General features: G+C 45.3%; 1 protein-coding gene across 3 annotated transcripts in view; it reads left to right on the top strand.

Moving 5' to 3' along the window:
• Nucleotides 1-22,792, top strand: part of ESRRB (estrogen related receptor beta) — a 126,450-nt gene extending 103,658 nt beyond the window's left edge. For all 3 annotated transcript variants that reach the window (XM_063160240.1, XM_063160241.1, XM_063160239.1), the window contains exons 4-7: nt 5,225-5,335; nt 5,953-6,114; nt 11,942-12,211; nt 18,393-22,792. In XM_063160240.1, the coding sequence (XP_063016310.1) occupies nt 5,225-5,335; nt 5,953-6,114; nt 11,942-12,211; nt 18,393-18,637 (788 nt within the window). In that variant the 3' untranslated portion in view covers nt 18,638-22,792. The remainder of the gene's footprint in view (nt 1-5,224; nt 5,336-5,952; nt 6,115-11,941; nt 12,212-18,392) is intronic.
• The last annotated feature ends 2,061 nt before the right edge of the window (nt 22,793-24,853 follow it).

Here is a 24,853-nt window from a genome sequence, read left to right as displayed (position 1 = left end):
CAGGATAGTTCTTCCCCCTCTCTTTCCAAGTGTAATTTCCAGGTTTGGTCACCTGCACCAGGCTAGTCACTAGGTCCTTCTGGTGGTGCTGATTTGTGACCCTCAAGGTGCTTTCCTGTATTTCAGATGAGTTGGGTAATCACATCAGTCACCTACCAAAAGACTCTCTAGGGGCTGGCCTCTTCTTGCTGCAATGTTAGAGCCTAATAGTATAAAGGGATCTTTTCTCATTCCTGAGCTGGAGTCTGAGTAACAGAAGAGAGCCTAGTCAGTTTGCAGCCTCTCCATTCCTGTTAGGCAGAGATGCTTTTCACTGTAGTCTATTTCTTTCTCCATCTTGGCAGACCTGACTCTTAATGGTCATCTCTGGTTTCTGTTTCCTTGATAGGCTTCCTCCTGTCTCACTCATCCCATTACCACTTGCTATTGTTTCTCCTGAAGTTCTGAGCAGAAAGGAAGAGGGAAACTTTGTAGGAGACACTTTGGATACAACCCTTCTCCCTTCCTTTCTTCTCTGCTTTTAGCTGATACTGGCTTATAAGGACACAAGAATGGCTTATAAGGCACTGGAGGATGGCTTCCTTGGCCAGTACTAACAAATGTACTGCAGCTCCTGGAGACAGGTGCTCTGCTAGCTACAGAGCACCACCCCAGCTCAGACCCTGGGACAGCAGTGTGGAAACTGCAGCTGAGGGATTAGGTGGGCAGTGGACACAGAACCTGGCTAGTGTATCAGGGAAGCTCAGCAAAATCTGAGCTTTTGCTTCCTGGCCAGTACTTGCCCTGTGTTCCCTTTGGTTGTGTCCTTCTTGGTCTAGACACATATTGTACCATGCAAACCCTGTAGCTTGACTCCTCTGTTAGCTCTTTTGGCAAGATAGATCTTTCTGTTCCTATCAATCCATGGCCATGTGATAGGACTCGATGGAAAGTGAGGTGAGGCTGGTAATTTGACACGACAGCTGATATTGGGCCTTGACTGCATTTCCCACTGGCCAGGGCTTAGCTTCACAGAGCTTTTAGGGGTATTTTTAGTCCCCAGAAAATAAAAGAGAAACTAAACCTGACTCTGTGTGCTGTCGCCTCTGCCTACTCGGCTATTTTTACTTCCGACAGTCTCGGCCTGGGTCCAGCTTTTAAAAAAAGATGGAATTATTTTACTTCCATTAAGAAAAAAACCCCAAGGCCTGATGTTATCAAGTCGGTAAGGGGACATCTGATCCCAAAGTTGTCGGGCAGACGTCTCTCCAAGGGGCATGTCAGAGAAGTGCAGGGAGCTGAACGATCAGCAGATCAGCTCTCCCACTGCAGAGGCTTGGTGCTGGCACAGACCTCCCTGCCAGAGTGCTTGGAACACGAGTGGCACCCACAGGACACTTAGAAAACTGACATCCCTGCCCTGGCAGGATGCTGAGCTGAGAAGTCCTGCACAAGTCCTGGCCCTGCCCTCCTCCCTGCAAGGTCAGAGGGGCTTGGGCTTGGGCAGGGGAGCAGAGAACAAGCTGTGGGGGAGCTGGGGCATACACCAGGGTCAGCTCCATAGCTAGGTCAGATGAGGAGGACTTTTATGCAGCGTCTCTCAAAAGGTAACAAAATGGAATGATCAGCAGCAGTTTATTGCCATACAGGGGAATGGGAGGATAGGGCATGTTTCCAGAATAGATAGCCTTAATTTGAAGGAACTGCCATCAAGGTAAGTTATCAAAGGGTGGTGCTTTCCAAACTTTGTCCTATACTGTTGATCTCAACTCCTTGCTGACACAGAGGGGGGTCTAGGAGTGCCTGTGGCAGTGACATTTTTGTAGGATGTGCCTTCTCTCCTTTGAACTGGCCAGTTGTGATAGATGTGAGCATAGGGTTCGTGCAGGAGCTTTATTTTGCTGCTGTCTTGTTGTGAGGCTGCAGTACCAAATCCTGTGTAAGTCTTCAGTATGGACAGCTGCATTTCATGCGTGGCTGCTGCACCTTGCAGTTAAGGCTCAGGTGGCTGCACATGTGGTGTTTAACCTGCCCTTGTGATTACAGTGGACATGCCCCTCAGCTTTGCTCCAGCCCTCTCTTTCATCTTCCTTTTCCTTACATTCTCTCACTTCCATTCATATCCCAGCTTACATTCCCCTCCATTTCTTCTCTGCTTAGTGTTTTCCTTCATGCTGCTTCTCTGAGCTCACCCACCACACCTCCCCACTCCATTTTAGTGTCTGTCCTTTAGTGTCCCTCTCAGAGCTGCACTGTAACCAGCCTGCCTGTGTTAAAATCAGCCACAGAGGAAATCAAGCAGAGCAGCAGGCATTAACCTGAGTACCTAGATACCACAGGTACTGATTTTTGGCCATGCCCTTTCCTTCCATCTAGATATGACCCATCAGGCTGTCAGATCTTTAGATAAAGGATTTTACCATAATGCTTATGTCTGGAGTGTCACAGTCAGGGACTTGGAGGGTTGAAATGCTTTTGCTTACTGTAGTACCTGTCACTGTAGACTACAGAACCTGTAGTCACTTCACTCAGCAGCTGGACCTGGCTTGTGTTGTGTGGGGCTCAGCCTGTTCACCAGCTCTGCGGTTGGAGCAATGATGACAGGCTAGAATTGTGGCTCTGCAAGTGCTGATTGAAAATGTTTGCCTCAAGGAGTGTCACAAGGGAAGGGGAACAAGAGGAGGACAAACAGTTGTTCAAAATTAACAAGCTGAAGTCCTTGGGCAAACAGACCTCTATCTGCTCAGTGGGGGAAGGAGGGATGGAGGGTAAATCTCTCTGCGTCTTTCTTATCTTTTTTTAATGCACTTAAGTCCCTTGTGTCCTTATAATCTGATTGAGGGTCCCTAATACTGCTGCAACCTGTGCAGCCATCCCTCTGCCAAGCACTGGAGGATGGCATTCTCCTTGGGAGGAGGAAACAGGCTCCTTCCCCCATTTCCTCCCTGCTCCTCCTCGTTCCCCCTCCCGCTGCTTAGCCAACTGCACAGCAGAAGCATCCTGGAGAGCTGTGTGTTGGTTTCTGTCAGCCGAGAATGGCATCTCCCTATTTCCCTCCCACTGACCACTGGTGTGAGGGAATGCACCCAGCTATGATCCTGATCTGGAAGGGTCCTGGGAAGATGTGATTCAGTCCTGAATCTTGGCAGCCTGTTCCTCTATAATCTTCCAACAGTATATTCCTGATTCTTTTCTTTTCCATACCTGGTTGTTTGGTTTACTGGCAGTTGCAGAAATTTGTGTCCCTCCCTTGTCTCTGGGCTTATAGGTAGCTGTCATTCATTCAGAAAAGCATGGAATAGAGTCTTATTTCTTAAGAAACCAGGACATGTTTATAGAGGGAAAGAAATCATGGATGGAAGTGAAAATTTCCTGCTTCGTTCAGGATTTTATTACTGCTGTTCCTTAGGGATCTCCCTAGATAACCTCAGGTTTGAGATTCCCTGGCTGTCCTTTTTGAAATTGCTCTCTGAAGTGTGTTTGGGCTCCCAGGAAGGAGTCCTGCCCACAGGCTATCTGCCACAGGAAATGGAAGTAAAAGAAGCAATAGGCATCATTTTCAGAAACAATACCATGTAATGGAAGAGAAAGGTGGTACTTGGGGATGTCCATAAATTCTCTACACGGAGTAAGAAATAGAAAATGTGTCAGGGGAAAGAAATTACTCAGTGTGACCTGAGTTCACCTACACCAGCTTCATACCTTTCTCTCCATCTTCTCCAACACCTGCTGTCCTCCCATAGCAGCCACGCACAGCAGCAGCTCCCTTGCTGTGCAGAGCTCCACACCTGCTCATTCCTGCTTCTCCTGCTCAGTGTGAGATCCTGCTCCAGACTGGGTGTTGTTGGCCTGGTATTCTTGTTGCTTAGGGGGCAATTGGTAGTCAAATTGTTTTGGTGCTTTAGCCAGGAAGAGTATCGGGATCTAGACATTGTTGCAAGTGGCGGTTTCAGGTGGTGCAGGTGTAGCTGGTGTGAGCACCACAGTAAAAGCTTTATCTTTTCCCTGACAGAGTAAGCAAACATGGCATTGAAAGGCAGTGTGACAGACATGCCTCCTTCTAGGGTAGAATATTTGCCAGTCGACTGCAGATTTTTTCAGGTGTATTGGTTGTTCAAAAAGTGTCACTTCAAAACTGATGTGGCGTGTTTGCTTTTAGGTGTTTGTGTTTATGTAGTGGTATGATTGCAAAATATTAATGACTTAATGTGATTAGTAAGTGTATCACATAATTGGTTCCCATGATCAGACTAGGTAAACTCCTGTGTGTTTCTAAGGAAGTACTTGTATAGTGTAAATTCAAATTTTTATTCTAATAAAATGCTCCTACATTTACCTTGAAAGATTTTTTTTCCAAAGCTGTTTCTCCCAGCAAGACTGAGTTACCCCAATTTCACAGACTGAATATCAGACTCCATATGGCTGCTCAGAAAAAAACAGACAACTGCATAAATATCTGTAGGGTTTTTTTCACAGTTTCTTTTTAGCATCATATTTTGTACTAATGTGACAACTTGTTGTTCCTGGTCTATTGATGATGCTATGGTTTTTTTACCTGGTGACAATCACTGGTACTTCCCAGTCACTGGGAGTTTTTTCACTGTACTGTGAAAGACCTGCAACAAATTCTTCAGTGTCTCCTTACTTCGTCTTTATCATTGCTTTATTGTAGTCAAGGTTGTTTCTATTTATTTGGATTCTACTTTTATTACAGTTGCCTTACTTGATCAAGGCTGAAACATCTTTGTTGAATTCATAGTTCGTTATCTGTTTGCTGTAGGTCACTTTTTTCAAATATAAACAGTGAGAGGTCACAGAACATTTAACTTCTCATTTTTAAGAACAATCTAAAAGCTTATTTTTATAACTGCTGGCTTGATTGACATTTAAAGTCTTTCTTTTTAAAAGCAGGATCATGTAGAGGGCATTGAGTTCTGAAGCTTTTCATTTTCCCATCAGATTTATAGTGATTCAAGAGTTTGAATGGGTTAATTTCTGTGTTCATTAATGTTTTGAATAAAAGTAAAGCTCAGAGCAGCATGCTTAGAGCTGGAGGCAGTCTAGCTGGTATTGAGATTTATGGGTTCAGCTGAGATCTCAAGTGAGATCTCTGAGATCTTCCCTCAAGGGAGAGGGAAGCTCCCTGGAGTGTGGGGAACATCTTACTTAGCAAATTCTAGTATTTGCACGCCAAGGTTCTGTAAGGCACTAAGGAATCATGAAGACTTTTTGGTTTTACCTGCAGGTGTTCGTCTGGATCGAGTCCGTGGAGGCCGTCAGAAATACAAAAGGAGACTGGATTCTGAGAGCAGCACTTACCTGAGCTTACAGATCCCTCCCCCAGCTAAAAAGCCATGTATGTATTGGTCTTGAATTGTGCTCCTCTGAGCTGCCAATATATTTCTTCTCACTGGTCTCCCAAAAGTACAGTGTAGCAATTGTCACTTCCAATTCCTGTATCAGTCAACAGTACGGGAATTTTTTCTTACGATTGTATTGTAGAGGTAACTAGAGAGGCCTAGGAACAGCTCAGGTACTGTATTCATTGTACCTAAGGTTAAATACCAGACCTTTCCTAGGAGATTATGTAAATCCATTTAGTGATATTCTGATCTTTTCCTTTACCCATGCCATGTTAACAAAACCAGTGCCATGCTGATTACTCTCTTCAATACTACCCATAGCTCTTTAAACTTCTCCATGTCCTAGTGACTTTTTGTTTATACCTCCTTCTCCCCTCAATGGACCTGCCTGAGACAATGACAACATTACAGCAGCTTCCTGATTTTGTCATCCCTGTGCAGAGCTGGTTTGTCATAGGAAGACCACTACAGCTTGCGTAGCTGCAGTGTGGTTTTCTGTTGTGACCAGAACCATTATTGAGGTCCTAGGGGCTCTATAGTCATGTCTTATCCCAGGAGGGTTCTCCTTATGTCACAAGAGATACAACAACTTCTCCTTTGAAATGCGCAGTGACCAAGATCGTCTCCCACTTGCTGGTGGCTGAGCCAGAGAAGATTTATGCCATGCCTGATCCAACCATGCCGGAGAGTGACATCAAAGCCCTGACAACCCTCTGTGACCTGGCAGACAGGGAATTGGTGGTGATCATTGGCTGGGCAAAGCACATCCCAGGTAAATGGGGAATTACAAGGGTGTAAGCATGAACAGCAAAGGGAGATATTATTTATCTATGTGCCTATCCATTTTGGTCTCAACAAAGACTTTTTCCTTTAGTGATGGGCTTTCATTGGTAACAAACTCCAGTGCAGCCTATGATGGAGGTGCATAAATTGATCACTGTACATGTGTGTACGCAGAAGGCTTTGAAATGATACAATGAAGTTCTCTGTCATATTGAGTGGCCCAGTGGAAGCACATGGGAGACAGCCTTACGGATGGCATGGTGGACTTGAGTAGTTTTGCACATCAACATGACCTAGCTCTGCTGTGTTCATAGCTGAATAAATACTATGGCAGTGACTGGACTTTACTGCTAATAACAAGGCGGACACACACCTTCTCAGCAGTGGGCATTCTTGTCCAGACTCAGGAAATCTTGTCCCAATGGATTTATGACAGAACAAATCCCATTGCGATGGACGATGTGCTATTGCCAGTGAATCTCAAAGCTTCTTTGTTGACAAATAATGAGGACCATTTATTGGCAATGTAACTGGCCTTGGAAGGCTCACTGACTACATGCAGTGTGTGTCTGTGTGACTGAGTGACCTAGCAAGTGTCCCACACCTGCAGGTAGGGTGGACCAAGGCTGAAGGAGCAGATATGGTCCTCAGTGTTGAGTTGTGGGCTCTTCCCAGATTTGGATTGGGAGGGAAAAATGCTCCCCTCTCTCTAGTCTCTCTCCAGCCTCACCAGAAACAGGTTGGATTTGTGTGTGGAGAAGGCTAGCCAGGGAACTTAGAGGATATCCTTGGGATTTACAAGGCTGCTTTCCAAAGATTGCTTCAGAAATTCACCATGAACAGCTCACTAAAGCTGTTTATAAACAGCTCACTTCAGTTATCTCCTGCCTTCTGTTCCCCTTCCTTTTGTCAGGAGAATATATGAGGCTCTGATACAGGATCACAGGATTTACTGCATGCTGACTATGTCTTCCACTGCATGGGTCTGTGTTGTTTTGTTTCACTTCTTGGCTTTCTTCTTTTTTTTTTTTTTTTGACGAAGCATCTTAACATATGTGATCAGACAGTTTAGTTTTCCCATGTATTTTGTTTCTTTCTGTTGCTTCTCATTTGGCTTTTTGGCAGCTGCTTCTGTTTTTCTCTAATGTGTTTCTCCTGGGACCCAAAAGTTAATGGTTTTATGGGCTATATGGAATATGGATTGTTATGAGATGGGACTCTGAAGTCTGAAGAAACATTTTCAGGACAGTATTTCTGAGAAGAGGTTAATCTTGGTGATGCCCTTCTTACATGAGATCTGCCATATCTGAAGGGATTATAACCATACTAGTGCTGGAATCCATCTGGGGCTGATTCATCACAAGTGGGGTTACAGTGGTGATTAGGGAACTCAGCCTGGATTGCTCTACTAACCCAATACCTGGCGTGTTATGGGAATGGTTTTAATGCAATGCAATTAGGTGCTGTGGCTGTCCAGTGAGGTGCTGTGGTACATCCCTCTAACCTTGGCTATATCTGTTCACACAGTGTGCCCTACTGTAGTTCCCTACCTTGTGGCTGTGGGAAGAGCCAAATTCCTACAGAGTTTTCCATCCTGGCAATACTGTCCCACAGAACTGGAGTATAGTAGAGATTGCTCCTGCACTGTGAAAGGGGCTCTTCCTCTCCTTTCTGAAATCAGGACATACCAGCCATCATCTCAAATTTCTCTGTGTATTTTTCTCTCCTATCAAAGGCCCTACAACACAGTAACAGCCACAGTAATCAGCCTGGCACAGTTCAGACCAGCAGGAGTATTTTATAACAGGACTGTGCACAGGCGAGAGCTCAAGAATTGTTACGTAAGAGAACAGTACTGAGAAAAAAAGATAATAAAAGACAGTTCATAATAATGGAACAAAAACTCTGTCGTTCTGCAACAAGTATGAAGCACACTGAGTTATGCAGCAAGGGGGCAGAGCAGGGCAGGGCCAGGAGTCTGCCAGGTGTCTAAATTATCTATGCCCTGTATTTCTGCCTTCCAAAAATTATGAGTAAAACATGACATTGCTTCCTTTGTGCATAAGCTATTCGTCAGAGAAGGATGGAGAAAGGAGAAAAAGTCACACTTTCCTGCCTTGTATTCACATTGGAATTAGTAAAGAAAGATGTGACATTAAAGTCATACCAGCCCTGAAGGATCTCAGATGTCAACACAAACTTCTATCCCACAGTATTAGCAAATAAAAGCAGTAAAACTTAAACACGCTTTCCTATGATAACAATAGAACATGTTTAATCGTGTTTAAATGTTATTAGCTCAATAGCCTTATTAGCTATGAGCTCAAAAGCCACACTTAGCCAATGTGAGGTTGTTCCCTTCTGTATGAGGCCCCCTCCCCACTACTCTCTCTCCCCATGGAAATTGTCTTGGAACAACATCCTCCTTTTCTTCTTGCTTTGATGCAGGGTGACAGGACTTCTCTTGAGGGGTAACGATGAAGGCTCTCCCAGGGTAGCTGTTGTGCTGTTCTCACCAGGAAGACATTAGTACTAGCACAGAATGAAATATGGCTAGTGGAGTGACAGCAGCTGTGTCTGGAGTGGCCTCAGCTCCTATAATTACATCTCCTTTTATTACCTCTGCTAATGGCCCTCCAGGATGACAGAAATGATAATAAATTAACAGATTATGAACTCCACTTGCCACAAATTATGTGATTTTTTTTTTTTTTAATTCTGGGAGCTCCCACTGCCAAACCACTGAAATAATAATAAAAAAAATTGAAATTAAAAAGAATCCCCAACCTGAATGTCACATCAGCTGTTGCAAATAAAGCTGCTTTTCTTAAGGGGCACCTGGGAAGGAGGGAAACATGCATGCAGCTCTGTGCTAGAGCCAGGGGCTCTCTTTTGGGGCAGTGGTGGATTAGGCACCTTTCAGGGTCAGACTTGAGAAAAGCAGCATGAAACGGATCACAAAGGGCATTTTGTGGATGCTGAGCCATCAACAGCTCAAGAATGCAAAGCAGTTGTGTTTTAGCAATTCCTAGGAGCTGTAAGATGACAGATAATTTCACAACTAGAGGTTTCCCAGTGGTATAATTCCATAATAAGTAGCAAGCCTGTGATTTTGGCCAGGTGAAATTAACATTTACTTTCCCTGATCTCAACTCTTACAGCATGAAGAGAGTTATATGATTTCCTCTTTACTTCAGTGATTCAGGGCCAGTTCTTTAGCCCTTGCACTCCACATGTGTGAACACTGGAGGAAAAGGGTCCCAGTTCTGCCAGACATTTCAAGTCCAGGCTTGACACCACAGCGCTCCCTCTTCCCACTCGCCTGCTGGAGCTGGAGTTGTTGGCTACCTGGGAGTGCTTCTGGCCAGGGGCTTTCCCAGGTGGGTGGGGCAATTCCAGCTGGCAAAGGGTAAAATATGGTATCTCCTGTTCTTACCTGCCACAACAGCCTCTGGGAAAGGGCAATTAGTAGAGATGCTGTGTGTACAGGCTACTGCTAGAGTTAAATCAATTTTTCTACTTTATTCTGTAGCAGACAAGTACAAGCCATGCCTGTCCTGGATCCTCTCACTCTGCCATGTGACTGTTTCTCAATCTTAAAGAACTGTTGTTGACAGACTGAAGTGAGGCAATGGCCTAGTGCCCTTTGTAATCCAGGTGGGGATGAAGATGCAGAAAGGCCTTGTGACTGATCCAGAAAATGGACTTAAGGCAGCAGCCTAAATGCTGGACTTATCTCCATGGTCAGAGCTAGGAGAGGGATGACCAAAGGAGAGATCTCAGGTTCTAAAGAGTGGAACAGTGGCTGTGCAACTTTCCTCTAATCTCGGGGCTAATCTCATCAGTCCCTGGTGCATCAGACAGAGCTGTGGAGACAGGATCCCCAGCACCTGAGCTGCAGCAGCCTGCACTCGGACTGAGTCAGGAGGGCTGCATTCCAGAGCAGCACAGTTCTGAGTGCAGGGCATGAGGGGCAGAAGGGTGAGGTAAAGGACAAGGCACCCACCTCCCAGCCCAAGCTAGAGGTGGGATTCATCAGAGATATGTGGAGCACAGGCTGTGCTGTACAGGAATCACTCTCACAGTCATGGAGCTGGGTTTGCAGCTCTTCTCCCCAGTAGCCTGGACTCCTCTTTAGCTGTTCCCTCTGGCACTCCTCCCCAATGGTTTATTGATTCTTCCCTCCCACCCACTGCTCCCCTCAGACCTTGCACACACAGCACGTGACAGCTGATTGGTATCTGTTAATTAATGTGGCCTGGGGCCTCTTTTCTATTCAGTGGCCTGATAAGGGAAATTGGATGTCCAAGGGCTGCCAGGCCATTATCACCCTTTGCTTCCCCTGGCAACACAAACACAAAACATGGCGTAGAGATAAATAAAATACCACTAACCCACCCTTCTGCCTTCCCTTCCCCAGCTGAGATAGTGCAGATAGAAAAAGAGATCCCACAGTCAGTCAATATAGCAATCATCAGCTCTTTTGTTAATTGCCAACTTGATAACAAGAGAAATCAAATGATCATCATGGTGGCTGTCTACATAAGCCCCGATGTGGGGCCAAGAGCTGTGAGCAGGGTGGGGTGTGGGATGAAGAAGTCCAGCTGAGCCTTGCATGCAGCCAGCAGCAGAGCTGGAGGCTTCTGCATAGAGGCTCATGAGTTCACAGGTCTCTTGGTGATCCCCAAGGCTTCATATGCATCTGGGAGAAAAACTGCCTGGAGAGGCTTCACCCTTCCAGCTGAGGCATGCCTGGGTGTCCCATTCTTTCACAGCCCTAGGAACCACTGGAAGCAAGGGGCTGCCAAAAAAAGTGCAATTTCTGTCTGTCCATGGTGGGCTAAAGCTGCCTAGAGAGGACCAGCACACTGTGCTTGGCATTCCTGTTTGTAATGACTGTTAGAGTGCCCATCTCCCAGGATCTCTCATGGTCTGGCCTTCAAGGGTACCAGGTATGGAAGGCATAACAGACAGGTTTCCTTCCCATGCACTTTTTTTCCCCACCTTGAGGTGGACATTGCCTCTGTTTTTTGTCCTCTCCACTCTCTCAAGTGGATTCTGGGGCTGTCAGGCTCATGCTGTCAGGCTCTGTTTGGCAAGAATATTTGGTTCACAGGGGCTTGTTGCATTGCTACCAGGTTTGGCTATGATTTAGGTACTTCAGTGTCCCCAAAGGTATTTTTATCTCTGGGTAGGGTTGTAGGCAGAGCTGCTGGTATGGAAATCAGAGTGGGATGACGAGTAGAGGAGAATTCTGTTCACAAAGATACTAATTTTTGAACACATTTTGGTGCTTTGTTGTGGCAGGACTTTTTCTCATCTTTGCCAAAATATGAGACTGTAGTATACTTCTAATTCAGGCCTGTGTCATTCCCTCCTATCCCGTCAGAAGCCCTCTTTACTGTCATCTGGAGCTCTTCTCTGCTCATTTTTCAGCTGGGACAGACTAAATGGGCTGCAATACAGACCTACTGAGGAAGAGAGGAAAGGCAATGTGATACAAAAGAGTTGCTGCTATGAAAGAAGCAGTGGTCATTGAAAAGAGGTTGTCACCCAACCTTGGACTCCCATAAATGCAATCAGAGAATCAGAATTCCTGTTTGAGGCTGTGGGTGGGCATGGGAGCAAAGAGAAGGGTAAGGTCCATGTGTGCTGATTGCTACAGAGTCACTTTAGTGAGTTGTTTGGGTTTTTTTTAAAGCAGCAGGTCAGTAGGGAAGAGTGCATGGTTTGGGTCTCAGGGAAACTGAGGACCCTAGTCTCCTAGAGGCTTTGCTGCACACCCATCTGACCCTGCTTGTCTTTTGCCCTGTTAGGGTTCTCCAACCTCTCCCTTGGAGACCAGATGAGCCTTCTGCAGAGTGCCTGGATGGAAATTCTCATCCTGGGCATAGTGTACCGCTCCCTGCCATACGAGGACAAGCTGGTCTATGCTGAGGACTACATAATGGATGAAGAGCACTCTCGTCTGACAGGGCTGCTGGAGCTCTACCTGGCCATCCTGCAGCTGGTGCGCCGCTATAAGAAGCTCAAGGTGGAAAAGGAGGAGTTTGTCACACTCAAAGCTCTGGCCCTCGCCAACTCAGGTACAGCCCTGGCCCAGCCAGTCTTGCACCCAGCCAGTCCAGGCTCATGCTGTTATTTTACCTGGGAGGAAACCAGAGTCTACTGCCTAAGAATTTCTGCCTGTGTCATGCAATATTCCTAAAGCTCCACTCTAAGCTGGAAAGCAGGGAGAAATGAGGCTTACTACTGCTAGAGCCCCAGCTATGCTCTGACCCTGTAGTAGGGAGTGGAACAGACAGGGATGGACTGGTTGCTGGTTTCAGGCAGTAAAAGTGTCTGTGGAGGCTTTTCCACTAGCAAGCTAACCCCAGTGCCGTGGGCTCAGAAAACGGAGCCACACTTGCATCCACCTCCATAGTGTTGGTGAGATAAGCAAACGGGGAAACTCTCATGCCAATTTCAAAAAGCTGTGGGGCTGGGGCTGCCTGACCCTGTCCTGGAGATGTTGAGGTACCAGAGACACTGAATCCCCCTTTAACTGGGAGACAGTGTGGATGTAGATTGCAGCTCTCAATCCAGCAAGGCTGCATAGTATCAAAGGCAGCCAGACACAGATTTGCTCAGGAGTCCCATCTGAACGGGAAACTGCTAAAGCTGCTGCGTAACAAGGGCTCCCTCTACATCCCCTGAGTCTCATTGTTTCACATCAGATCCCTTTGCCAAATTTGCATCATGCATGTCACAGAATTCACCATTGCAGCCCAGCCCTGAAACCAGTATCTGTGTTTGGCTAAAGCCACTTTACAGAAAAACACCCAGTGTGAAACTGGAAGGATTAAAAGAGGGAAAATCTTCATCTTGCTTGGCAGCTGACTCTAATAATTACTCATTCTCTCAGTTTAAAAAAAAAACAACCAAAAGGCATAATGTCTAACGTTTGTTTGCTTGAGCTCAGCCTTGAAAGAATGATCTTTGTTGAGTTGGATCCTATGACTCTGGGTCTTTTTATATCTGACAGCTTGACATGATAAACTTCCTGTTTCATAGTCATGTTCCTTGGCTATAGATATATTATTTCCAGTGTAAGGATGTGGTCCAGGATTCTGTGAGGCTGCCTCACCATTTTACGCCATTCTGTCCCTGTTTGCCATCCATCCACTCCTTAGCAATAGCAATATAAAATAAAAAAATTTCCTTACAGCTCATTGATAAAAATGTTGAGCAGCAGCTGATTTTTCTACTGATTCCTGGGGATTTCTATGAGAAAACTCCTTCTTCAGGGATGATTCATCACTGATAGCTACTGTGAGATCTGTCATCTATCCAGTTACTAATCAATTGAAAGTGTTCTTTATTGATATTGCATAGTGCTAATTTTTTAATGAGAATGTCCTGTGGTCCTAAGCCAAGTGCTTTATAAAAACCTAAGTCTATTATATCTGTGCAGTTAACTTTATCAACCAAACTTGTAATCTCATCAGAGAATGAAATCAAGTTTGTTTGACAAGACCTCTCTTCTCAAGTATCATGTTGACTGGCAGTAAAATCACAGAATCATTTATGATGGAAAAAACCTTTAAAACCACCACTTCCAACTGTTAACCCAGCACTGCCAAGTCCAACACAAAACTATGTCCTTAAGTGCCACATTTAGGTGTCTTACAAATGCCATTTTATTAGTCTTAATTGAATGTCACCTTTATTTTTTCCTTTCTTTTGCCCTGGCTCACATCAAGCTAGCATAGAAATTATCAGGTAAGACCTAGGAAAATGTGTGCATCATTAGAACACTTCCAGACATCTTGAATTTTGTAAAAATACCAAGACTTACTAATCATCTGCCCTGGATGACCCCCAGCCAGCAATTTTAAAACTCTTAAAGCCAAGTTATCCAGCTCTGCTGATTTCTGTGAAGTTTATCCTAATAGTTCTAGTATCTTCTTGCATAAACAACAGATTATGAAGTCTTCATCACCTTCATATAACACAGGTATATAATGCTTCTCTTTTCCAAATAAGACAGAAATATTCACAGAGGACTTCTATCTACTCTGCACTGCTATTAATAGGTTAATAATCTCCAGTTGAAAAGAGTCCCCCTACAAATGATAATTTTTCTTCTATTCCTTAAATATTTATAAAACTTCTTTACTGTCCTTAGCCCTTCTAGACATTGCTTTTCCTTGGTCCTTCCAGACATTGCTTTTCCTCTTATGTCCTTAATTTCCCTTATGGTTTTTCTGCACTTCATAACTTTGTTCCTTTTTTCAATTTTTCATATAGTGCTTTTTTTAGTTTTAATTGCTGCCTTCACTTTGCCAGTGAGCCAGGATGGGCAGATGGCCAAGGCCAGCCTCTCTCCTCTGTGCAATGGTGGCTATGGGTGATATAATCAACTTGTTAAAGAACCTGTCTACCAGGAGGGTCACAGGACTAAACAGGGAGAAGGGCTCCTCAGAGAGGCTCAAGTGCTAAGGTAGCAGTTGTGACAGGAAAAGTGCCACACTGGGACATTTACCTGGCCTGTGCTCTGGACACTGCTGTCACGTTCCTCACAATGCAACAGAAGCACTCTGTGCTGCTGCTGCTCACTGTGCTTTCAGGACTAAGCCCAGAGTAAACCTTATGAGACAGTCTCCACAGGAGTGGAGTAACACTGAGCAAAGACAGAGCAGAACAACCAACACTCATCAGATGCTTTGGGGTTCCATTTCCAGTGCTGTGGAGTAAAGAAACCAAGGTCAGGGTCAGGAGGCACAGGCCAAAGCATGTTCTCAGCTGGATGGAAAAATGACTCTGACTTCACTGGTACAGCTAGAAGTGTAGCTATGTAAAAGCATAATCCACAAAAGTCCTGTTTTGTTATTTGTATTGAAATATGGGAAAGTGAAGCATGGGATTTTGTTTTTCATATAATTAAAGCTTCTTGTGACACACAGGTAAGGAAGCTGGAAAAGGGCAAGTGTATTTTTCTGTTGTAACTTAACATTGAACCTTCACATTCTTTTAATGCCAGTTATTTTTCTTAGTGTATTTTTGACAGGGGTAAACTTACAGAGCCTGCATGTGTGTGCTTGCATGCAAACCGCCAATTCCTAAAATGGGAGGAGAGCAGTTTGGTCCAGGCTTCAGCTCCCTTGGATCAGAGATAGGGCTTTAAGATGAACACCAGATTCATCTTTAAGATTAGCACCTGTGCTGCCTAAAATTACTTTCTGCCTTCCTTCCCACACAGATAAATTCTGGGTGTAATTGCTCATGTAATCCAAGTTCTAGGGACTTAGGCAGCCCTGTGTACATTTGACCCTTTGGTTCTAGGAATTAAAACAAATGAAAATAGAAGTGGGAGCTCACTCTTTACTAGAGAAGAAGCTGACAGTAGGCTGATCTCTGAGTCCTTGGTGTGACACACCAACAACACACCTGCTGGGATTGGCAAAGATAATTCAAGGGATCTCTGTTTGGTAAGTGCATTCTAGAGAGCTGAGGGATGAATTCTTAATTCCCAGAGCAGCAGGCAAGTCCCAGACAATATGATCACCCATTTTTTGACAGAGTAGAGGTGATGTAGACCTAATTTGTTACCCTTCAGAGTCAGCAGTCCATTTTTAAGCATTCCTAGGTCGTCTTTCCTTAGGAAAAAAAAAAAAAAAAAAAAAAAAAAAAAGATCAACCTATGTACTGAGGAGCCCTCTAGGTTAGCATACAGCACACATTCATTTTAGGACATCCCAGAGCAGCCAAAATTTACTTCCCCCTTTTTTTTTTCTGCAATGCATTTTAATGCTAAAATGGAGTGAGCAATATTTGGACCTGGCAAAGGGATGCATAGCAAATTCTGTACTAATGGGTCCTGTTCCTGTCAGAAGCTGCAAGAACAGAGGTGAGGAAGCAGTGGGCCTCGTCCATTCTCACACCTGCCCTGCATCCCATGCCAGCAGTGCTGGAGAAGGGCTCCTGCTATGAAGCCCAGCTTCTGGGCCAGCTGACCCTCAGGGACATGGTCAGGCAGCCTGCCCCCACCTCAGTGCTCTGATAGCTGTAAAAATTCATAGCTATTGATTTCGTAATTAACAGTTTATCAATGCCATTGACACCAGTTCACTGATGGATTGCAAGGAAATTAATCCTGCAATGTTGTTTTATTTTTTGCAGTCAGCTGCCAATTTTGAGCTTTCTTCAGCAGTGTGGTGGTGGTGGGGCAGGCTTTGAGCTTTATTTCCCCAGTTTCTCTCACTGTATACACTTATTTACTGCTGTTAAGTCTTGTCACCTTACAGAAGCCAGATGGCAGAAAGGCAGTTTTGGGATTCTGTCAAATGTACAGCAGCATCAGTACCCAAAAGCAGAGCACCCACTTTACCCTGAAACATGACTCATTGCATGGTAATTCTAGCTGGGGACTGCAAACTCTGACAGGCTGTGATTACTTCTCTCCTTTGTGCCCCTAGCCAGAAGGACATTAAACAGAAAGGATAGAAGACATTCCAGCTTTTGATACTTCCAGTCTTCAAAATGACCTCTGTGACTTGGCAGGAAACAGATCACACTCGCTTCTCTTGGATTGTGTATGGAAATTTTTCAGAGGTGCTACCTGGCTGGGAGAAGTTGCCAGACTGACTTGGCAACATGCTTCTTCCTCCCTGCTTTTCAGAATCAACCTCTGTGTCTAGCTCAGGTCACTGTGATGACCTAGCAGCCCTCTTCTGAGCTTCTTTGCCTGGTCTCTTGGATAAAAAGTGTAAATGTATCAAGAGTTGTTCTTCAGTAGGGTTCTTGGGAATACTTCCCTTTAATAGTCTTACTTAGTGCATTCCTTCTGAACAGCTTCTTAAACAGCTTTCTTGCTAGACATAATATTTTCCCAACTGTTGTAATACTTTATAAATCATGCATCATAAATAGCATTTTTACCATAAATGTATTATACAAAATTCACAGTCTCTAATTTGTGTTGTGCTCTCCATAAAGATGACACGTTTCTGGAGAGATTTTGGCACTTCAGTCAGCTTTCCTCCTCTTCACTGCTGTCACTCTGGGGAACCCATGTCCTCACATTTGTGTTTGTGTGTAGGCTGAGACTACACTGAGACTCCTTTGCCACAAAGCAAAGCCCAGGCGGTGATGGTAGGCGGTGCAATTACATGTGTGCATGTGTGCTTGCCACACTGTCTCTTTGCCATTGCTTCTGGATTTGTTGCCTTGTGGCAGGAACCTTTATCAATAGGTTCAGTATTGATTAAAAGTCTCTGAACAATGAAGATGAGGCATCAGTGTCTCCAGCTCTGTCACGGTTGTAAGAAAGAAGCACGTATCAGCAAGATGCAAAGGGAGAAAACCTCTGGTAATGCTGTGCCTCTGTGGTCTTCAGTGCTGCCCTCTCACACCATGAATTACCCACAAGTTTAGCAGTCTGTGTTCAGCCTGGTTCTCTATCTCAGCCCTGGACTAAGTTCTTACCAGCTAGCTACCTTCACTTCACAGACACACCAGGGAGCCTTGCAAACCCTGTAGTCCCTCCAACAGCTCATAGAAATCTGACTGGCAGCCTAAGGGAAGAGGCCTTGCAGGAGGCATGGGATTCCTTTATTTCAGCAGGAAGCTCCCTGAGCAGCTGCTGGCAGTCTCTGAAAGCAGGGGCATATGCACAAAGGTGGGTCTGGCAACACCCCTGGGCACACTGGTTGTGACCTATGGGGCTGTTCTGTCTTGCTGATACCCTTAGCATCTGCACAGCAATTAGGCAGTTTAGACAGATGAAGCGCTGTAGCAGCGTTAATTATTCTTAATGAGATTGCTCCCAAGTGGCAGCACAGCAGCTGCTGCCCCTTGCAGGGTGACTCTCCCCATAAGGAGCATGGAGGGCAAGTCAAAGTGCAAATCACAAGGCCCCTGCCTGATCCCTGCATTGCGTTGGGGTGGCTGGCAAAATGGGCAGCACACAGGGCACGTGTGTCACCCACCTACCCCTGGCAACCCTACTGTCCCTGCACTGCTAGGGCCAACACACTGGGCTGCTGCCAAACTTCATGCAGCAGCACCACACCTGCCAGCTAGCTGTTTTTTTCTGCTTAAGAAAAAACCAAACAACACCCCTCACCCCCTGCCTGGGCAGGTTGGGGGGGAGCAACAGAAACAACTTAAAAAATCCCCACAAGAACAGATAAGAAGGAAAGAAAATATCATTAGCTTCAGAACCATAAAGGATTTCCTTTCTCACATCTGACTTGTCTGTTTGCTGTCTTTTCTCCCTCTCCCCAGACTCCATGCACATAGAGGACATGGATGCAGTGCAGAAACTCCAGGACCTTCTCCACGAAGCCCTGCAGGACTACGAGCTGAGTCAGCGCAACGAGGAGCCCCGGCGAGCAGGCAAGCTGCTCCTGACCTTGCCCCTCCTGCGGCAGACGGCTGCTAAAGCTGTGCAGCACTTCTACAGCATCAAACTGCAGGGCAAGGTTCCCATGCATAAACTCTTCCTAGAAATGCTAGAGGCAAAGGTCTGACAGCCCCAGCACCAGCCGACAGTGGCCGGGGAACAAACTAGAAACAAAGACGCAGACAACGGAGCAATCCAAACAGCGGCAGCAGCCACCGCCGGCTTTTATCTCCAATCATTTATTATGGAAGAATTATTTAATGTCTATCTGTCGGCGTGACTGCAGAATCTTGTGTACAGGAGGGGGGAAACTTTTAATCAGTCACCTGTTTCTCTTTTTTTCGTTGTTTTCTCTGTGGGAAATACCAGATTTATGCTCTTGCACTTGTTGAGGCATCGTGGGGGCTCAGCCCCTCTGATCAGTGATGCTCTCAGCGCTGTCCAGGCTGCCTGCTCCCCAGCACCCTCTGCCAGTTCTGGAGGGGAGTGGGGACAGAAGCAGGAAGAGAGGAAGAATAGAGTCAATATAAACTTTATCTGCTGGTGTTATGAGGGGTCAGTTAGAAAGGGAAGCAGCCACGGTCCTTCTTTTTGTCACCTTTCTTCCTCTTACCATAGAGTAGATGCTCCTTTGGAGAACAATGCTGCTGGACCTCTCCTGAACAAAAAGGCTGCCTCCCAGACTCCTCTAACACTTGTACATACAGCCCCCACTTCTTACTGGGAAAGCTGCTCCTAACTGTGTAAGATATTCTGCGACCTTGTACAGTGTGTCATTACGCCTGGCTAGTCCCTCCCGTGTACAATCCCCGCAGGCCCCTGAAGAGGTAGGATGTATGTCCCTGAGAAAACGCAAGTCTTTCCCAAATGGCAAGAGAGAAGAGCCTGATGTTATACTTCAGTGCTGGGTTGACTTGATAATCTCTGCATCCTCTCCTATGTGGTGCTAACTACAATTCTTCCATACTTTTCACCCCATAGTGTATCACACCTGCCTCTTCAGCTCAGCTGAGTGCCATTCCCCACCTGTTCCTTGTGGCAGAGAACACAAGGCTTTGTCTGCATGGTTACTGCCCAAGTAAAAATACACCCCAAACCAGATCTTTCCTAGACTTCATTAGAGCTCTTTGGCTCCACAGAGACTAGGCTTATTGCCAAATTCTAGTTAGGAATCAAGGGCACTGCTTTTCAGAGGAGGCAGCTCTAGAGCCTGAGAGATTGCTTTATTGTGGCAGGCTAGGGAAATAAATTAGAGGATGGCATGAAACCCCTGATACTCCAACTACTGTCTTCCCCTGCCTCATCCCATTATCCTCAACAGCAGGAGAAGAGCTAGCATAGATTATACCTGGGGATGGTAGGAGGTTCTCTTGCTGATCAGAAAGCAAATACCTGACCTTGGGGTGATGGGAGAAGAACAGGGGGAGTGTTTATTTACTCTTATATAACCAGGTTCCTACTGTCTCCAAGACCTGGTTTAGATCTGCTGCCTAAGCCATAACTGCTGCATTCCCAGAAGCCAGAGGGGAATGTAGGTGACTGACAAAACTGACTGTTGGTGTTCTCTGAAACTTTATTTTCTAGGTCACTTAGTTTTAAGCCATCCTGAGCTGACAAAACCTGAGTGTATTCTCTTTTTTTGTGGTCAACAGCATGGCACTTGTGGTGAGAAAAAACCTCTGATCTACATTTGAGACACCACTAACTCTACTGTGTCTGTTCTCCTCAAGCTTCTACCCCTTCCTAGCTTCCCCAGGAGAAAGGTGGTGTGTAAGAGGAGTAAATTGCCCTCCAGGAGGAAGTCTTCCAAACCAGGGTTGAGGTGTGTGATCAGAAACACTGGGTGCTTGTTTTCTGCTGGAGCAGAATGTGTCCCAGCAGGGCTGTCAATACTGCAGACCCCTGCCCTGGCAGGCTCAGACACAGAGGGGCTGGCATGTGACTTCTCAGCTCTCATAGCCAGCCCACACCTTGAACTTAAGTTAGTTCCTTTTCATCTCCTTTTGACTTCTTCCTATGTTACACAGTGACTCATTTTGTACTCACTTGATAAAGGAATTGTCTTACTTCAGGCATATTAGTAAACCACCAGAGACCTTAGGGGCAGAAGGCACATTGGAATTGGGACTCCTTTGCTCACAGCAGTAGCAATTACACAGTATCCTTGTGCTTCAAGAGGATACCTGTGCTTCTCTTTCCCACTCCCTCCCAAAGGCAGCTGGGGAGAAAATGAGAGGCTTTTGGTTGCACTCATGATCCCTGTACCCATCTGTGACTGAGGGACCAAAGTGAAATGCATGCCACCATTACAGAGCCAGCTTGCCATGTGCTGCCCTCTGGCAGCTCTTTCTGGCTGTGGTAGAATTGCTTTCACAGATGTGCTGGGTTGCATTATCACCTGTAAGTTTGACTCGAGCACTGCTGCAATGCTGCCAAGTGCCACCCAGCTGAGCTGCAGCACATTGTGTCCCAGCCTGCTGTGCAAAGGTAGCTGGCCCAAAATGGGCTGAAAAGATCCTAAGAAGCAATTCTTACTCTGTTGGGCCCTGCCAGAAAGGTCACTACTCACATGCCAACACACCCACCCAATCTCCCCCCTCAAAAAAAACCCAAAACTACCCAAAAACAACCCCAAAAGGCTCTTCTAGCTTTGTTGTATTTGCACTCAGGCCTGCTCTCCATAACAGGAAACTATCTACAAAACATGATTATGGAGAGCTGCCGAGTTAGCTTCTAGCTCACAGAGACTGCTGGCTATTTAGATTAGGGCTATGGGATGGAGGCAACTCCTGCCTTGGCATAGCAATATGAAGATACCAAATACATTTTTTCCAGGAACTTCTTTCTCCATTAAAGCTGCATAATGTTGGAGCCCATCCAAATACTCTCCATTGCTTGAAGATAATATGCAGGGAAATGTTTGCATTTCTTCTGAAATAGGATGGGAAGTGAAGCAGACAGTACTTAGGATATATTAAACTCTCTAACCAAGGAATGCAAACTCTTTCCCAGGAAATGGGCCACAAACACCTGTCTAGATTTAACCCTTAAAAGGCTTGTACCATCCTAAATTGGGAAGCAGATCAGGTCTCTTGAGCCCTCCAAACAAGTGCAGGAATCACAATAATCTCTTTCCAGTTACTCTGATCTGCTGTACATCACTAGTACTATCACACTGACACAGCTGAGGAGCATTTCCAGCTACACAATGGGCTGGGATTGCAGAGGAGGGTAACAGTGTAGTCCCCCCAACGCACTTTGAAATGAAGCTTCAGCAACTGCTTAGGTCTTTGAATGCTCACAGTCTCTCACAAAAAGGTCTGGGGATGTGGAAGGTGAGACATGAACTAGGAGATGGGGTTCTGGTCAGTAGTCTTTATGCTGCTTATTTGTAATATAGGATTCACAGAGTCAGTATCATACAGCTGTCCTTCTTCATGGGGCAAAAGATGATGGAGCTTGAGCCTTGGGACACAGATGGGCTCTGTGACTTAAAGAAAAGAGAAGCAGTAGAGGTAAGTATAGCAGTGACAGTGAATAAACCCACACCAGCAACTATGGTAAAAGCAGCTCCAGCCCCTGATTTGCATGTGTGGATAACAGAAACCATGTACCTGCCAGCTACTACAAAAGGCAGTTCTTCCCAAGTGAGCAGCTCTTCTGTTTTGGGCACATTCTTCTCTGGGAACAGCAGTGTCTGACCTGTAATGCAAAACAAATTTCATGGGGATCAATTAAAAGGTAAATTACCACTCTGAATTTAGGTTTCTAGGGAAACTTGGGCATTACACCTCGCAGCAAAACTGTGAAGCTACAAGAAACATCCCCACAACAATCAGAACCTTGCAGTATTGCTCATGCTAAGGGGGCATTATTTTTCTCTTTGTAAGCTATGTCATCTTTTTTTTTTTAAACTATTATAAATATATAAAATAAAACATGCTTCACCAGAAACATGTAAGCAGCTATTAGAGGGGCAAGTAATTGAGAAAGACCCTAGAATGTAACATGTTGAGCTTTTATTACCAGTCGGAGCTATAATCAATCATATGGCCAAAGGCTGCTCTGTTGTTCTTGTGGCTGGGTTACATGGAGAAGCCAGAGAGAGACAGAGGCTGTGAGAATGAATGCAGGTAGTCATAGACAGTCAGTGAAATAAACAGTATCTACTTAACTATTATCTGCTCCTAAAAAAATAACAACCTGTTAAATAAATTGTATTCCTGTGGTACAGGTCATTTCAAACAAAACAAGAAATAAAACAAAGAAATGTAAAAACTAATGCAGGCAGAGTAATGTTTATTGTGTTAGGAGCTGCTCTGTTCTGTCCCTCAGGAGGCACATGGCTCCACAGAAAAGGCCCGTGGGGGGAAAGTGTGATCTGTCTGTATTTGCTGTGGAAGAGCAGGAAACCCCCAGCCCTCTCACTTAGAAATGCTCATTTCATGTCTTCCCATATATAAAAAAAGTTCTCAGCAAGCTTCTGAGTTTTTGTGAGATGAGCTTTGCTGAGAACTTTTAAGACAGGCACTGTTGCCAGTCTCTGCCACAGACCAGTTTATTTCTCCCCCTCACTCCTTTTCTTTCCATGTCCTACACTTCGTTGGTGAAAGGGATAAACAGGAGCTAGAGATGAAAAACTCCTGAAGTTGTTCCAGTGAAGAAAAACCTCTAATCATAAAATAGACCACTGGCTTAAACCCAGCAGTGACATCATGAGTGTTGCAAGCATTACAGCAGCTGTCCAGTGCTTATGAAGTGGATACAAGTGCTAAAGTTGTGACATTGACATTGATCTGCTGGTCAGGCAGCGCAAGAGGGAAGGCTTATAGCTGCTTGAGAAAGCAGAAGGAAATGCACTCTGCTAATTGAGGCAGAGATGTGAGAAACAAGGACCCCAGGTTTTTGTTCTACCTCTGATTCTATCAAGTACCAGACACCATCCCACCCTGTTTAAGCACCTCCAACACACCTCAGCCAACACTGCTGATGTCCTAATGATGCATCAAACCAGGCAATCAAGAGGCTGCTCAGCCTGCCCTCTGAAGAGGAGGTGGTGGCTGAATTAGTGGTGGCCAGTGGGAAAGGCCACGGGCTAAAAATGAGCCTGAATGAAAAAACAAGATGAGCACAGAGCTGTAGTGGGACATGAAGTGTGAGAAGCTTTTTCTACATTGGAAACAGCTACCCCCAGCCCACATCAGCAGCACCCTGGCTGAGACAGATGCAGTCTTGGAACCAACACAATCCCCTTCCAAGTTCACATAGCAGCTCAGAGTCACACACAGCCCTCCTACATTCTGTGCATAAGTGCTCTCAATGTTGTAGCCATTCGCAGAAGGTTTGGATTTGGCCACCTCAGTAGGACTTTAAAATGGATCCTACTTCAGATTAAATATAGCAAAGGGAGGTAAATGTGTGGCTTTTGGGGTTCTGAAAAGTTCCTTGGCACTGGAGCAGATGGTGTCAAGAGATTGGTAAGGATAGCTGGCAGACTACAAAGAGCTTGAGCACCACTCTTCAAACACCATTTAAGGGCTGTTTGCATTCCTCTGTCCCTTAATTTAAAGTTGTGGCTGCCTTACTGGCCTTTCCTGGGCATCCTTCTTTGTCCAGGTTTGTTTGAGGCTTTCCTTGTTTTGCTTACTAGTGTTCACTCACACTGGAATTAAAGAAAGAAAGAGAAGGGGATTGTCTTCATAGTAAGCCCATGGAGCATTGAGAGAAACTGAGGCCAACCCTCTTACAGATGAGTTTCACAGGAAATACTAGGAAAATACTCTAATTTCTCTGATTAGCTGGAGAGGGAAACAGGTTTCTTTACTAATCAATGTTGAGTTCTCTAAACACATTTCTCCCACCAAAATTTAGAGCATGCTTAACTCCTGGGATATGTGCTTGAATTTCAAATGTTAAAACATGAATGCAGTAGTTTTTTGTGGCTACCTACACACAAAAGGAAAACTAGCAAGAGAACTGTCCCTTCCAACTCAGGCCATTCTATCATTCTATGATGACTTTTCTCTTTCAGGCCAAGGTATTACACAGGAAATCAAAGCGAGCTTTGGTTGAGGTACAGAAAACTTCAATGTTCAACTGCCGGTAATGGAAAGCTGGAGAGCTTACACTGTGTGCCTGGCTCTCTTTAGAAAGACATTTTCTCCCATTGCAGCATTTTTGAAACGACACCATGGGAAAAGCAGAACACCTGTGCCTGGGGAGCAGGAGGACTAACCTAGCAGTGTGCTGAGAGCAGCAGCATACAAATAATTATAAGTAGAAGTGAAGTCACAGGAAAGATCAGAACTGGCAGGAGGCTCAAAGCATCTTGTGCAAGAAAAAC

This window comes from Melospiza melodia, chromosome 6 (assembly GCF_035770615.1).
Source record: "Melospiza melodia melodia isolate bMelMel2 chromosome 6, bMelMel2.pri, whole genome shotgun sequence".
NCBI lineage: Eukaryota > Metazoa > Chordata > Aves > Passeriformes > Passerellidae > Melospiza > Melospiza melodia.
The sequence above is the reverse complement of the archived record's forward strand: the minus strand, read 5'-3'. Positions and strand labels throughout refer to the sequence as shown.